The sequence below is a fragment of the Electrona antarctica genome (assembly GCF_951216825.1).
Source record: "Electrona antarctica genome assembly, chromosome: 11".
Classification (NCBI taxonomy): Eukaryota; Metazoa; Chordata; class Actinopteri; order Myctophiformes; family Myctophidae; genus Electrona; species Electrona antarctica.
Genome location: NC_136792.1, coordinates 40,780,210 through 40,795,137, shown reverse-complemented (window position 1 = coordinate 40,795,137; position 14,928 = coordinate 40,780,210). Strand labels below are relative to the sequence as shown.

At 41.5% G+C, this 14,928-nt stretch overlaps 3 protein-coding genes across 3 annotated transcripts in view; 1 reads left to right on the top strand and 2 right to left on the bottom strand.

The window, feature by feature from the left end:
- LOC306931797 (homeobox protein otx5-like) overlaps positions 1–14,928 on the top strand; it is a 63,306-nt gene that overhangs the window by 24,916 nt on the left and 23,462 nt on the right. The window lies entirely within an intron of this gene.
- Positions 6,827–11,071, bottom strand: LOC306931799 (histone H3.3A). The gene is made up of 4 exons (XM_079513394.1): positions 10,916–11,071; positions 9,942–10,085; positions 8,854–9,007; positions 6,827–8,353 (listed from the first exon to the last, which is right to left on the bottom strand). The coding sequence occupies exons 2-4, from the start codon at positions 10,067–10,069 to the stop codon at positions 8,225–8,227; spliced, it is 411 nt and encodes a 136-aa protein (XP_079369520.1). The 5' UTR covers positions 10,070–10,085; positions 10,916–11,071; the 3' UTR covers positions 6,827–8,224.
- On the bottom strand, positions 11,765–14,709 carry LOC306931800 (histone H3.3A). Its single transcript, XM_079513395.1, has 4 exons — positions 14,573–14,709; positions 13,492–13,635; positions 12,809–12,962; positions 11,765–12,648 (listed from the first exon to the last, which is right to left on the bottom strand). Exons 2-4 carry the CDS (start codon positions 13,617–13,619, stop codon positions 12,520–12,522), a joined length of 411 nt encoding a protein of 136 aa, XP_079369521.1. The 5' UTR covers positions 13,620–13,635; positions 14,573–14,709; the 3' UTR covers positions 11,765–12,519.

Sequence of the window (14,928 nt, the reverse complement as noted above, 5' to 3'; positions counted from 1 at the left end):
GGAATACCTGGTGACTGGTGAGTCTGGCGACCCTTCCGAGGTTCCTGGATTTGACCCCGGGGCGAGCGTGTTTTGTGGCAAGCGCTCTTCCACTACATCCGACAGCAGTAAAATAGTAAAAAGCAACGGGTAAAATGGGTATTGTATAACGGGAGGGGAATGCGTTCCCAAAGGGCATTGTTCCCAATGGGCATCAGAATATACATCTGGAGGTCCTTGATATGAAAATGGTTCTAGTCTACCGTCCCAAAAATTCAGTCCTAAAAAATGCAGGACAACAGTGGTACATTCATTAATCTAATCAGACATGGTATCATTTTGTGCCTTAATGGCATTAGGAATGAAGGAATTTTTAAAGATGTTATGGTTAGCTTTTGGTACTTTGTACCGTCTACCAGAGGGAAGTAGTTTGAACTCCCTGCTGAGTGGATGAGAGGGGTCATTTGCTATCTTGACAGCTTTTTTTCTAAGTACTTCCTTGTAGACTAGGTACAACTAAATTGTTTCTGTCTCTTCCCAATGATTTTTGAGGCTAGGTTCACTATTCGCTGCAGCTTGCTTCTTCCTTTTACATTAAGATTGCCATACCACATTGCCATGTTAAAAGTCAAGATTCCCTCTATCAGGTTCTTATAGACTGTTTCCTTGATATGCTTGCTCACTCTAAAGGAGTTGAGCTTGCGTAGTAGGTGGAGGCGTTGCTTACAAGTTTAAAAAATCTGGTCAGTATTTTCACTGAAATTAAGTTTGCTGTCAATATATGTGCCTAAATATTTAAAATTGTCTCCACTATTACCTCCACTATTTGTTCACTAATTGTAATGGACTGCACAGGTTCCTTTTCATGAATGACAAGTTATTTTGTTTTTGTCACATTGATCCCTAAGGAGCTTTTATCACACCAGTTCTGGAGAGATGACACATATACTCTGTATGCTTAATACCTCCCCCGCTGTGTCCCCCTTCTTCAATAAGGCAACCAGGGCCATATCATCCGCATACTTAAACAAACGAAACATATCCTTGTCTAATTGGAATTCATTTGTGTATAAGGAGAAAAGTAAGGGGGATAAGATAGTCCCCTGTGGAGCACCAGTGTTAAGCAAAGTGATGTCGGACCGAGTATTATTCACACGGACCTGTTGAGCACCGTAATAATACAGTTTCTCAAATTCCGCATCTTCCTCGTTTCATTCAGGTTGCTGTCAGCACCACAGGCTTTCTTATACTAATCACCTTGTGTGGTGTTTAAATTGTTTGTCTTGTAGTTCTTTTAGACAAATTAGAGGAATCTTGCAGTTGATCTTTGCTCTCTCTCCCTCCCCCTTTCTCTCTCTCTCTCTCTCTCTCTCTCTCTCTCTCTCTCTCTCTCTCTCTCTCTCTCTCTACAATAGCTCTATTTTTTGCTTATCCCTCATCCATTCAATCCTGCTCCCCCATTCACCCTCCCCACCCCACCCTTTGACCTTTATAACACTGTCCTGTTGCCACCATATATATTATGCTGGGACCCACCCCCACCCACGACACACGCACACACACATAATACTGTACCAGTTGTGCACTAATCTGGGGTCTGTCTCTTTACCCGACCCCTTTAGTACCCCCCCCCCCCCCCCACACACACACACACACACACACAAAGTGTGTATTACTATACTTGTGAGGACATTGGAATAGCAATTTTAATTTTATGAAAGCCATTTAAAATTTCTTTGCAGTTTTAAACCTAACCCTGAAGCCAAAACTAGCTGAGGACCACAATGGAAACAAGCCCTTGGGGCTTTTTTGCTATCCTTCAAAACGTTTATATCTGCTATTATAGCGGAGCAAGACACCTTGTGGGAACCTAATAAATCAGGCATACCTCTAGCGCACGCACGCACGCACGCACGCACGCACGCACACACACACACACACACACACATACACCTAACCTGTAAGGGTCTAATCCTATGTCCTAACCCCAACGTGAAGCTTTTCATAATCTTTGTTTTCCCCCATAAAACAACAATTTCTGTTGTGTGGACCAGGAAAATGGTTCCCACAATGTTTATTCTCAAATTCTACTATAGCCTACTACGGGAGACATTTGGCCCTCGCCACACACACACACACACACACACACACACACACACACACACACACACACACACACACACACACACACACACACACACACACACACAGCACCCCACCCCTTCCTCATTCTTCATAGGTCTCTCTCACCCGTCCATCTTTGTCTTAACAGCCCCGGTTCTGCAGTCCCCCCCCCCCCCCCCCCAATGCCACCAATCCCAGTGCTGTGTTAATCTGCTGCTGGTCTGACGGTCAGCACTTTGAGCGGCAGACAGACAGATTGGCTGTAATCCCCTTGAGTGCCACAGATGGAGGCCCCCATGCAGACCTTCATGGGAAGGTGAATGCACATGCACACTTTTTGTGCACACGCAGAGGGAGAAATACGCACGCACACATGCAAGCACGCGCGCGCGCGCACACACACACACACACACACACACACACACACACACACACATGCGCACACACACACACACACACACACACACACACACACACACACACACACACACACACACACACACACACACACACACACACACACACACACACATACAGTTGACACATATACATAAACACTACTTCATCATACAATGCAGTTGAAAATTGCCGATCTACAAGCTCAAAATGTGCCGCAATAGGCCTACAACACATTGTCAGCTTGATTGGCTACTTTAGCTATTTCTTATCATTTTTGTTTTGGTTATATTATTACATACACCGGGAAACCAGGTTGAAAATGAATATGAATAACACTGCCCAATGTTCTACCAAAGTTCAACATAAGCCTACTTTAAATATATTGCTCACACCTTACAGCAAGCAGGTCCTTAAAAAAAAGCTTGTACCACAGAAACTATAAAAAATATATTGACTGCTAGTTGCACTAAACTGTGTAAATAGGCCTACGTGGTCCACTGCCAGTAGGACACATAACAACTAGAAAGGTCGCAATTTAAAAAAATTGCAAAGTGTGGTTGCCGCAGTGGCTTACATATGCCCCTCCCACTGATATTGCCAGCCAATTACAATGTCGCGTCACCCCTGCGATCATGTGTAAGTAATTCGGAGGGGATTTATCCCCCAAAAATCATGTTTTTGCACCATACGGTGACATTTTTGGCATTTCCGGCGCCCCCTATGGATGAAAATGGAATTGCTTTTGGAACTTGGTTGATTGAACCACCCGCGACATGTGATTACAATTTGGGATGGATCGGACATTCTGTTCGTGATTTATGGCATTTTTTGTAAAATAGGCCCCTCCTACTATCTTCGGACGACGATTACGGCCGAACGATACGCACTACCAAAATTCTGCAGTTGGTGTTTTAATCGGATGGGTCCTGAGATCATGTGTGCCGATTTTTGTGAGATTTGGACAAAATCTGTAGGAGGAGGAACAAAAAGTGTGTTTTGGAGAAAATTCAAAATGGCGGAAAATCTATCATGACGCAAATGGGCGTGGCCTATATGGGGAGATGCGTCATGACCCAAGGAAGTCAGGGAAAACATAATTTTGATTTTACGACCTACGGTTCAAGAGTTATAAGCCAAAACGTAAAGTGGGCTGTTATAGCGCCACCATGAGGCCGACCGATAACAGTATAAGTTGATTAATTTTAATAATTATTATGAACCTACCCTCCAAGTTTTGTAACTATAGTGCTTACAGTCTCTGAGGAAAAAATACTTGAATGTGAGAAAATGCGAAAAATCGCATTTTCCCATTCATGTCAATGGGGAAATTCTATTCACTAATAAATTCATATCAATTAAACTATACAACATTTCTCTTAAAAAAATACAAGCACATCCTTCCCGATGAAGCCGGTCAATTTGAGATATGGCTCAAGTGCGTACAGTCAAAACTGTGGGAGGAGTAGCACATCAAAAAAAAGACTAATCCAGGTAAATAATAAAGTGTTACAAGTACTATAGTCTGGTTGCCCTTTAGGGCAACCACACTAACTAGTGAGGAAGCTCCAAGCTCTGATAGCACTAGTTGGTTGGCCTACCGGTTATCACTGACATTGCTTTGGGGTAATAGTATTAAAACTATGGGCATTATGGGCTAAAGGTTCGTTTGAGGTTAAGTCACAAGCCAAAGGGGAAGCTGAACTTCCCTTTTTTTGTGTGCTTTATTTGTAAACCTGGTTTTGTTGCATCAGGTTGGGCAGCTATGTTTTTTAGACAGGTGTACTTATAGTAGCCTAGAGCGGCTTTATGAACTCATGTTTGATGTATGAGGAAGAAACACTCACATTTGTCCGGACAGTTTTAGCTCAACTGTCTGGGCACCTATAGGCTGCTGAGCCAGCCTGTAATGAAGGTAGGCCTATGCCGCGGTTTCGACTCCTGATCCCGGCGTTTTTTGCCGTGTGTCTACCCCCCATCTCTCTCCCCATTTCCTGTCAGACTACTTTCATTGTATCAATAACGGCAGAAAAAGCCAAAAAAATATCTTTAAAAAAAGAAGAAGAAAAATAAAGAAACACTCACATTTGGCACTTACGTACGTTTTGTTGTAAACGTGGGTGTAATGTTGTCTCTCAGTAGGACAGCTGTAATCCCTGAGGTCCGTCATATAGCCTACTGTAGCCTATTAGCTGCACTGTTTTGGGGAGTTCCCTGTTCCCTGGATCTGTTTGATGGAGCTGGCTTGTGCATAGTCCCGAGTGTAAAGAATGGTGATTTTTTTTAATTCTGTCTGTGTTGTTATTCATGTCCTCACTGTTTTTGTGTGATTTTTTTTCTTTAGAAGAAAAGAAATGTAAAACTGCAAAACAAATGGTATTTCTAATTTCTAAACTATCTAAATGCACCAAGTCTCTGTATGTATGTCTGTGTGTGTGAAATGCACGTTACTCGAGAACCGTTAGCCCCACCAACTTCAAATTCGACACACACGTTCCACACCACAGCAGGGGGTGCAGTGCCCGGTGTCGAGTCAGTCGGACCCACGGTTGTCCAGAACCGCCCCAAAAAGGCCTCTGCCCAGGCTCTGGACCAGGCCCCTGCCCAGTGTCCATATATGGAGCTGGCCTGTTCTGACCTCACAAGTCACAACAATCCATACTTGGGCATGCCTGACACAGAACTCCACAAGCTGGCTGCATATACACTCCATATTTGGGCATGCCTTACAAAGAACTCCATATATGGCCATAAAAGGGAGACAGACATAATATCTGGGTGGGGCATGCATTTCCCAACTTGCATCGTTCCAAGTAGGCCAGTGCCCAACGGGCACCGCTGTAGAGGCTCCAGTGCATATCTGGGTGGGGCATGCATTTCCAACTTGCATCGTTCCAAGTAGGCCGGTGCCCAACGGGCACCGTTAGATGCCCCACGGGCACCGTTCTAGTATAATTAAATATTATTATATATATTTTTCCCACAGAATCAAATGTTTATGGTCATGATTCACCAGGATCCTGGATGGCTTGATTCTAGGCTTAAACTAATTGACATCGATATTTTTGGAAATCTCTAAACAAGCCACTGCTATGACCTGCAGTCAGAAAGTGTGGCTTTATCTCTGAATCTAATGCTTGGAGTATAGTAACTACTATAGGGCAGGCCTACAAAATACCGACTTAAGACTTAAAAAAACAACTAGTAAAATCTACAGCTATGCTTCATTACTTCCATAATTTAGAAGTAATGAAGCATATACCATACGGCATACGTCATGCACAGTGCTTCTTTGGCCCTTGGCCCCTTTGGATGACATTATCGTGTAGGCTACAGTTAAAGACAGTACAATGTGTCAGCCAGAGGTCCAAGCTGTGCTTGAGGATGAGATAATTGTGACAAATATGGAACTGTATTGCCCCCTAGTGGTCAATTTGTCAATGGGCCAGAGACATGTTTACAACTTTTCAAAGGCTCTATATACCTAACATTATATATGATTCATATACGTAATATATATTATTTATATGTATTTGTTTAATAAACCATTTACGGGTTTGATAATGCCATTTAGATTTAGTAAATATATTTTCCAAGCATTAGATTCAGTAAGGCATTCATGCTCTATTTTATACTGACAGTAAAATGGTACAGGCACATGAAGGTAATTACAGGACCTTGCAGTTATGCAGTCAGCTGATTATACTGTGGTTGCACCATCAGTAGGGTGACCAGATCCAAACTGTTCATTTGAGGGACAGAAGTAGGCTATCGCCTGTGTGGGACAAGAGGGATGGGGAGACCGCATCCCCCCATCCCTCAAAAGCAATACTGGAATACCGGGTTAGCAACGTACTACTTGAGTTGCTATTAATGTCTTGATGTCATATTCGACCATAGGCCTATTGACTATCATTTATAAACTCCTCTGGTGTCTCACATTTTGTTTTAAAATCTTTTTTATGCTATTTTAAGAGGCTTAAAAACACATCTCGCAGGAAGAGACAATGATAGAGCTTTACAACAGAAGGCCAGCTATTATGGGGACTATTAGTGCATTTGAACATTGATGCAATGTGGGACAGGGTGTCATTTTGTGGGACGCCTGAAAAGTCTTGGAAATGAGGGACTGTCCCAAGTTACTAGAATTACTGAGCTAGGCCAACACTGATGGTCCATCAGTGTTGGCCTAGCTCAGTAATTCTAGTAACTTGACCACTCAATCTGCATACTCGCCATTTTCTCAGAATGTTCGCCCAAACACCCATTATTACATGCCCAGAATAGGGACAGTAGGGTTCATGTGGTTAAAGAATGAGAAGTGGGAGAGTGTGTAACATCCATTTATTACCACCTTATATGACAAATCTGGAAATTACAAACATTGTTTTATTGAAACATCTTAAACATTTCAAAAACAGGGGAAAAAGTAACTAAGAAGGAAAAAAAAAGTTTAAATTAAACGATTGATGAGTCAACCTGAGAAACGGTACATGGATGAAGTAACCTGGAGAAAAGTAGGAGGCAAAGTAGGGGAAAGCTACATAAAACCTGACCAGAGTTACTGGTCATTTAACATTGAGTTACAATACAATCTTCACATTTTTTTGAATCGCCTCATTTGTCTAAAAATATCAGTTTTTGGAGTTTTGGAGAGCACCGTAGGTCTCCACAAACCTGTGTAATAAAAAGATCCATTTAAAAAAAAAACTAGCCTGTGGGGGGGACGATGACACTTGAGCTTGTTTCAATACAACATGAAGCCAATCTGAACAAAGGACACACACAGGCCTGAATGTTACATTGACATTGAATGTCAAATTGGAATAGAATCAACAAGAGGATCATACTTTGGTTGCCAAAACAAGTCAGTAGCTTTGATACACAGTAGAAACACAATTACCGGTAGTTTTTTTCATTTGTTCTCTGTAAAGTTTTTTTTTATTTGTTTTTTCGTTTTGTGTCTGAATCCTCCCTCCATCTTTGTATTAACAAAGTTTTCTGCTGTGGTTAAAATACCATGTTTGAGGATTTCTTTAAAAATAAATCAAAAACAAAATAATAACATCAACGATCAATATAGTAATAATAAATCAAATGCTCCAAAAGATGCTTTTGAACTGTATACAATTTGCTGTGCTGATCAGAGTCAACAGACACACACAGGTGCAGACATTCAAGCTTCGCTACGAGAAGGACAAGGTCCACAAAACAACAGAGTAGTTTGTGGACGCCAGTTGGTGGTGACTGATAGCGTACAAGAGGAGACGAGTCAGGTTCAAGCACCCTGCTGGGAGAAGAAACTACCCAGCAGACAGACTGCTGCCCCCTCCCCTGTCTGTCACACCCACATTTGCATCGTTTAATCCCAGCTTTTGTCCTTTCTTTTAACCCCAAAACTATCTTTTTAAACTCTCCACTGCATCTGTGGGCTTTCTTGAGGCAGGAGTGAAAACAATGCAAACTACGAGATACGTACTGTATGTGTGCTTGTGTACTGTAGGTCTGATCAACATCACGCAGGTACATGCACGAAAAGAGAGTACCCTAGAAATCTGCTGCCGAGAGCACTAAGAAAAAACACGACTATACACTTTTTCATAATATAATCAGTTTCTCTACACACTACCAACATGAGGAAATAGGAGAGAGGGGGGGGGGGTGAGGAATTGAAAGACAGACCAGGGGAGAAGGATGGAAGGAGTGTAGCAGAAGAAGAGGGCATCTAGGCGCGCTCCCCACGAATGCGACGTGCCAGCTGGATGTCTTTGGGCATGATGGTGACGCGCTTGGCGTGAATGGCACACAGATTGGTGTCCTCAAACAAGCCAACCAGATAGGCCTCGCTGGCCTCCTGCAAAATGGAGATATATTAGTGTAATGTTCCTATACGGTTATAGGACTGTGTCCTCTCTAAACCTCCTGCCCAGAGTAGTTACAATTTTTAAATCTCAAGACTGTTAATTAGTGAATGATTGCACATGTACATATACAACATATACTTAAGGTGGTGGCACATTGTGATTTTTCACTGCGTTTTGCAGATCCGAAAGTAGTAGGCTATCACTAGCTGTCAGCCTGTCACCAACACCCCACTAGAAAAAGCGGAAAAACTGATCAAATCGACCCTGGTCCGAAAAAACTTTATACAGACGAAATATTCGGTGGCAGTGTGCAAACGTTATGATTGACATAAAGTGATAGGTCGTTTTTTGTACTTCCTCGGTTCCATATTCGTCCAGAAAAACGCACCAGTGTGCAAACACCTTAAAATGGAAGTATGGTATATGCTTTTTTGCACATAATGTAGTTCTGTAGTCTAGTTTTGGTTCCTTTTAAACTTTTAGTACCCACCTGCAGAGCTCCAATGGCTGCACTCTGGAAACGCAGATCAGTCTTGAAGTCCTGGGCGATTTCTCTCACCAGGCGCTGGAAGGGCAGCTTACGGATCAGCAACTCAGTGGACTTCTGGTAACGACGGATCTCACGCAGAGCCACGGTACCAGGCCTAGAGAACAGAAAGTGCATCGAATTAAGATACAAAAAATGTATAATAGGGCAGGTGTTCTCAAACTTTTCAGCCCATGACCCCCCCAAAATACATATTTGAACTGGGGACCCCCCAACCTGACAAGATGAGGCATTCAATTTTGTTTGACTTTGTTCCACATATATTGTGAAAATAGCAGATCTACAAGCTCACAGTGCCTTGGAGATCAGCTATTTGCAGTATTTTTGCGGCGTCCTAAATACTTATATTATTTAACAAATTATCTTTTTTTTTTTTAGAGGTCCTTGTCACTTCATTGAACCGTCATCCGGGGACTCTCGCAATTTCCAAATGCTTCCGTCATACAGTCTGGATCAATGGAAAAGCTATCATGAGTAAAATATAAAGCGGAAGTGGTGCCTCCTCCCCACTTCCGTTTCGTCTTTACAGTCGCGCAAATTTATCCTAATATAAATAGAAAACATCAAAGCATATATAGCTTGTTGCTTAGCAGAAAAGGAAATAAAAAATAAAATGTAAAGATATTTTAAAATATATTTTCTCGGATTTCGGGAGCTGTAGTTCCAGACTCTATATACTGTAGCATTCGGAGATTGTGGAATAGTTGTCTGGCTACGCGAGACTATAGGAGGGACAGACAGTAGGCTGCCAGGAAATGGGGAGAGAGAGATGGGGGGGTGACATGCAGTAAAGGCCGTCGGGATCGGGAGTCGAACCCACGGCACACTGCCAGACTGGATTACCAGCCACGGTGCCTGGACCGCTGAGCCACGGCCCAGGCCGAACCTTGCGTTTTTATTGAGGTAATGGGAGGATATTGTATGGAAATGATGACATGCATGGCCAGAGTATCTTCTCAAAGACATGTTTCCATATTGAGTAGAACATTGAGTAGGCTATTTCAATCTCTATATTACTACATGTAGCTCACCTGTATCGATGGGGCTTCTTGACCCCACCAGTGGAAGGAGCACTCTTGCGGGCAGCCTTTGTCGCCAGCTGCTTACGTGGGGCTTTGCCTCCAGTTGACTTACGGGCAGTTTGCTTTGTACGGGCCATGGCTTCTACAGATCACCTGAAAGAGGGGGAAAGGGAAAACAGAGTCATTCAATTGAACCATAACTAGTCATAATATGACTCATATAATCAATCATCCAAAACTCAACTCCCAACCTCCTCAATTCATCTACTCTTTCACACACCCAATGCAGCAGAAAAAAAAGGGTCTATGAGATTTTTAAATTCAGCCACAACAACTTCGGGTAAGTAAACTTTTGTTGAATAATGCATACAAGACGTTCCCTCAATCGTCGACGCCAATCACAAATATTATAACCACTCTATTGGCTGTATTTGGCATACACTTTCATAAACACCATGGTTTAGCCAATCAGCATGCAAGCGGGGGCGGGCTCTCTAACAGTTCCCTAACGCTGTTGCTAGGCCCCGCCCACCTAGCTCTGATGATGGCGGCAGTTTGATGCGCAAACGGGATAAAGACCCAGGGCAGAAGAGCGAAGAACCAGCACACAAACTCTCACGATTTTATTAATAATACCTACGTCCGCGGATCAAACAAAAGCCGAAAAGCAAGGGAAACATCCCAAGGAACCCATATATAAGCGTTGGGGAGCTGAACGGTCCCTAACGGCTGCGTACAACCGAACTGAACCGGCGCATAATTTGAACCAGAATCACCCCCCCACTCTCTCTCTGATCGGATATAGAAAAGACTGCATTTTCTCCGTCGTTTCGACAGTCGCGTTTGTTATTCTTTCACCACGGTGGAAATATAGGCTTTCCTCCACCAATAACGCTAAAAAATAGTACATTTGTAACTTAGAAAAAGAAAAAGAAAATCTGAAGTTTACTCAAATGCAGAAATGGCCATTTGGAGAGACTTACCTGCGATTGAAAGTATCGGTAAAGACGACGTGAGGAAATGTTTGGCTTGTGTCTTATTTTCTTCGTATCCACAATGGAACCAGCGGCAGCGGGGAAATGGCCGCCGCGTCAATCATGTGTCCCACAATGCAACAGTGTTTACAATAATGTTTCTGTTCACTTTGCTTCATTATTAGTTTGAATTATGCTCACTTCATATGCATAATTGTTACAAAAATAAAACGTTGAACATTGAGTTTATAATCTATTTGACTCATTTATACTTTTTGATGAATTGAAAATGGTGGGCCCTACTTGAAATGTACTGTAATTCTGCAAACTGTTAAATCAAGTATGACCAAGCACACAGCACTTTCAAGCACCTCAGTGTGGGCTGTGATTAAATTAATTGTAGATAGGCCTATATTTGCTTTGGCAAATACAGGCTTTATGAATGGCACTGAGACAGCGAATGAATGTCATTTTTTGTTATTGCTGTTAATGATATTGAGGAACCAAAACCAAATAAATGCAGCCCTACTTGAGATATAGCAACAAAACCAAAAATATTTTATCTATCAATTTGAGAAGTTTGCACTATAATTACCTGTCTAAACATGTGTCCACCACAACCCAACAGATACAAATATTGAAATGGTGCAAATGTTCTTAATTTAGGTGAAATTGCCTGTTATTCTTTGATAACTGATTGTCATTGAAAATGTTAGGCTACTGCTTCAAAACCTCTGTCATCAACATTGTTGAAACTAGTTTGTAAATATTAGTGAGACATTATAAAGACAATCAGACAAAATCAAGTAGAGATATCAAGTCATACACTCGGTCAAGGGTTTCTCACTCTACCAATGATTAAATCACAAGAAACGGTTTATTATCATGTTTGCATGTGAATTCCAGAGTACAAATATTTGCTTTTTAAAATGGCAGAAAACAAAAATCCAAACACAGTAGAAAAAAAAATCATAGGTTATCACATCAACCTGAGAGAAAAACAAAAAGTCACAACATTATCTGGATATAATGTGACAAAATTAAACGTGATAAACATAGTTCTGCTACATATATGCCGCTTGTAGTCTGCCCTACCATGCATTGTTTTAGCACAATGGTATTCCCAATTGACAACTAGAATCAAACTTTTGTAATTTTAACACATTTAATATTAACAGTAGAAATATGCAATTGTTGTAAAAAAAGAAAAAGAAACTACTACATCAAATTCTTGTATATAAAAAAAAGAAAATACCCTCGCTCTATGTCAATGCTTGTGTCTGTTTGAAGAGGAAAATGTCTGTCTAAATGCTGTTTCCTATGCTGTTTTGAGAACACCATTCTCAGCTTCACAAAAACACCCTATTCTTCAAGTTGGTATCTCCATGAGCTAGCAAATTACAACAGGAGTGTATTTGTGTCTGTGATTCAAAGTGTCAAACACAAGGATTCTCTAAGCAGACTGTACTAATAGCACCAAAAGAGACATGACTACACATTTTACACTTGTCACAATCATTATAGAATAGAACCGCAAACCAAACTACTAACGAAGGATAGCGGAGGGGAAGGAAAGACAGATTACATATTATAATAAATGACAAATAGACATTTTAAGCTCGCTCCCCACGGATGCGGCGTGCCAGCTGGATGTCTTTGGGCATGATGGTGACACGCTTGGCGTGGATGGCACACAGATTGGTGTCCTCAAACAGGCCGACCAGATAGGCCTCGCTGGCCTCCTGCAGACAAAAGAAAAGAAAAACAAAATTAAAGTATGGTAGGTCAGAACTATTAAAATAATAAAATAACTATATAAATATGTTTTTGTAAGTTATGTAGTAAGTTACCTTACTAAATAATTTTGTTACCATCGTATAAAAAATATTTTGTCTCACTGACCTGCAGAGCTCCAATGGCTGCACTCTGGAAACGCAGATCAGTCTTGAAGTCCTGGGCGATTTCTCTCACCAGGCGCTGGAAGGGCAGCTTGCGGATCAGCAACTCAGTGGACTTCTGGTAACGACGAATCTCACGCAGAGCCACGGTACCAGGCCTAGAGAACAAAAAACACGGGGTTAGACGAATAACCCACAATCTGCAGCAGAAATAAAAATAACTAAACTTTCAGTATTGACTTTCTTCTAATCTGCATATGTTTGTTATGTATTGTTATGTTCGTTTGATCCTGGCACCCTCTATTGCTTATTGTTGGTAACACAATATAATAGGCTATAAGGTGATGTAAATTACATGTAAACTAGCCTGTAAATTGTGTTAAAGAGTGTTTTCTAAAGAGGATTTAAAACGTGCAAGTTCATCGTACGTTCTCTATCAGTTACTGTAATGAGTTCTGAACTACCTCAAAAAGCATATAAAGTAAACACAAATGTGTGCACAATGTGTGTGAAAACATTTTACTTCAATCAATGTTTCCTAACTTAACTGCTCAGAAAATGTTGCACATGGCATTTTTTGCTGGGATGGAGCATTTTGTGTTGCCACTGATTTTCCATTCATATGACCAGGTGTATATTTGTCAAGTAAAATCTAGGCCAATGCATTTCATCACTACATATTTTCACCTGTAACGATGGGGCTTCTTGACCCCACCAGTGGAAGGGGCACTCTTGCGGGCAGCCTTTGTGGCCAGCTGCTTACGTGGGGCTTTGCCTCCAGTTGACTTACGAGCGGTCTGCTTTGTACGGGCCATGGTTACTTCAGGTCACCTAAAGAAAATTAAAAAAGGGCAGTTTATTTTTCTGCATTGCTCAAATTTGGATTAAAACAAACAAACAAACAAAAACATCATGTGCAGGGAGTCAAAGGTAAAACGTTACACCACATATTAAATTAACATCAAAGTAATTAATTAAATACATGTTTTAACTTTGCATGGGCTGAAATCAATATTTGCACTTGTACCCTGAAATATCAAACTGTATCCAGGGTAGCTTATGCAATCATAGCAATAAAAAGGACATATATGATAGCAAATCATATCTTAGATCTTTATCCAACAAACCAATGGCAATCTGTGTAGGAGCTCTGGGGGTGGGATTTTCCTGACCCAACTACCAATAACGATCGAGGTGATCAGCTGGCTAAACCCGCCCCTTGCGCATGGAACTGGGTGCGCTCGTTTCATGACGCAGAGCTAGCCGAGTGCACGTGAGCCTTGGTTTTTTATTCAAAATAAGCTATTCTGCTCTAAAACCAAGGGGTGCCGCCCACGCGAGCAGTCCCATATCACCAAACCAACACACCCACAGACGATGGCTGGCTGGCTGCTTGCAACAAGAATGTAAACGGGAAGGAAAATTCGTTGTTGCAAAGAGAGGTTGATGATAAAAACGACCAAAGAACGACAAAACTGCGGAATATAACCGAAATATCCTTTTAGGAAACGACAGTAGACATCTTAAGGAAACTCTTGGTGCACAAGATTTTGTCAGATGACCCCTCACTTTAGGCGCATTTCCGAGCCGAATTTGACTAGATCGCCAAGTGCTTTTGAGGTCCCCGACTCCCCGAGCAAGCAGAGAACAGCTCTGCGTTTTGTCTTTGACGAAAAAATAAACAAAACATGTCATCCCAAAACTAAAACTAAAATTAAAAAAATCACAAAACGACGGATAAATGTTTCATTGAACGGGGGATACTCACCTTTGGAAACTTGGTGAAAGATTTGCAGGTACAATTTAGTGAAATTGTTCTGGGAGTCTCCAAAGCGTTGTTCTTCTCTCTCAATAAAATGAAGGGAGTAAAAAAAAAGGAAAAAGAACATAGGAAGATAGGACACACGTTTCCCACAATGCATTTGGGACAAACATTTTTACATATATGAAGCAACACCATAAACAACAAACAACAGCATGACACTCAATCTCATGCAACAAGTTATTGTCATGTTTATTAATTACGGCTAGGTATTAGGTATGACTTGATTTATTATGCAGCTGAAAAGTACAAGAAATGGGGGAAGGGGGGGATAAAATACCAATCAGTGTCAATATTCAAGA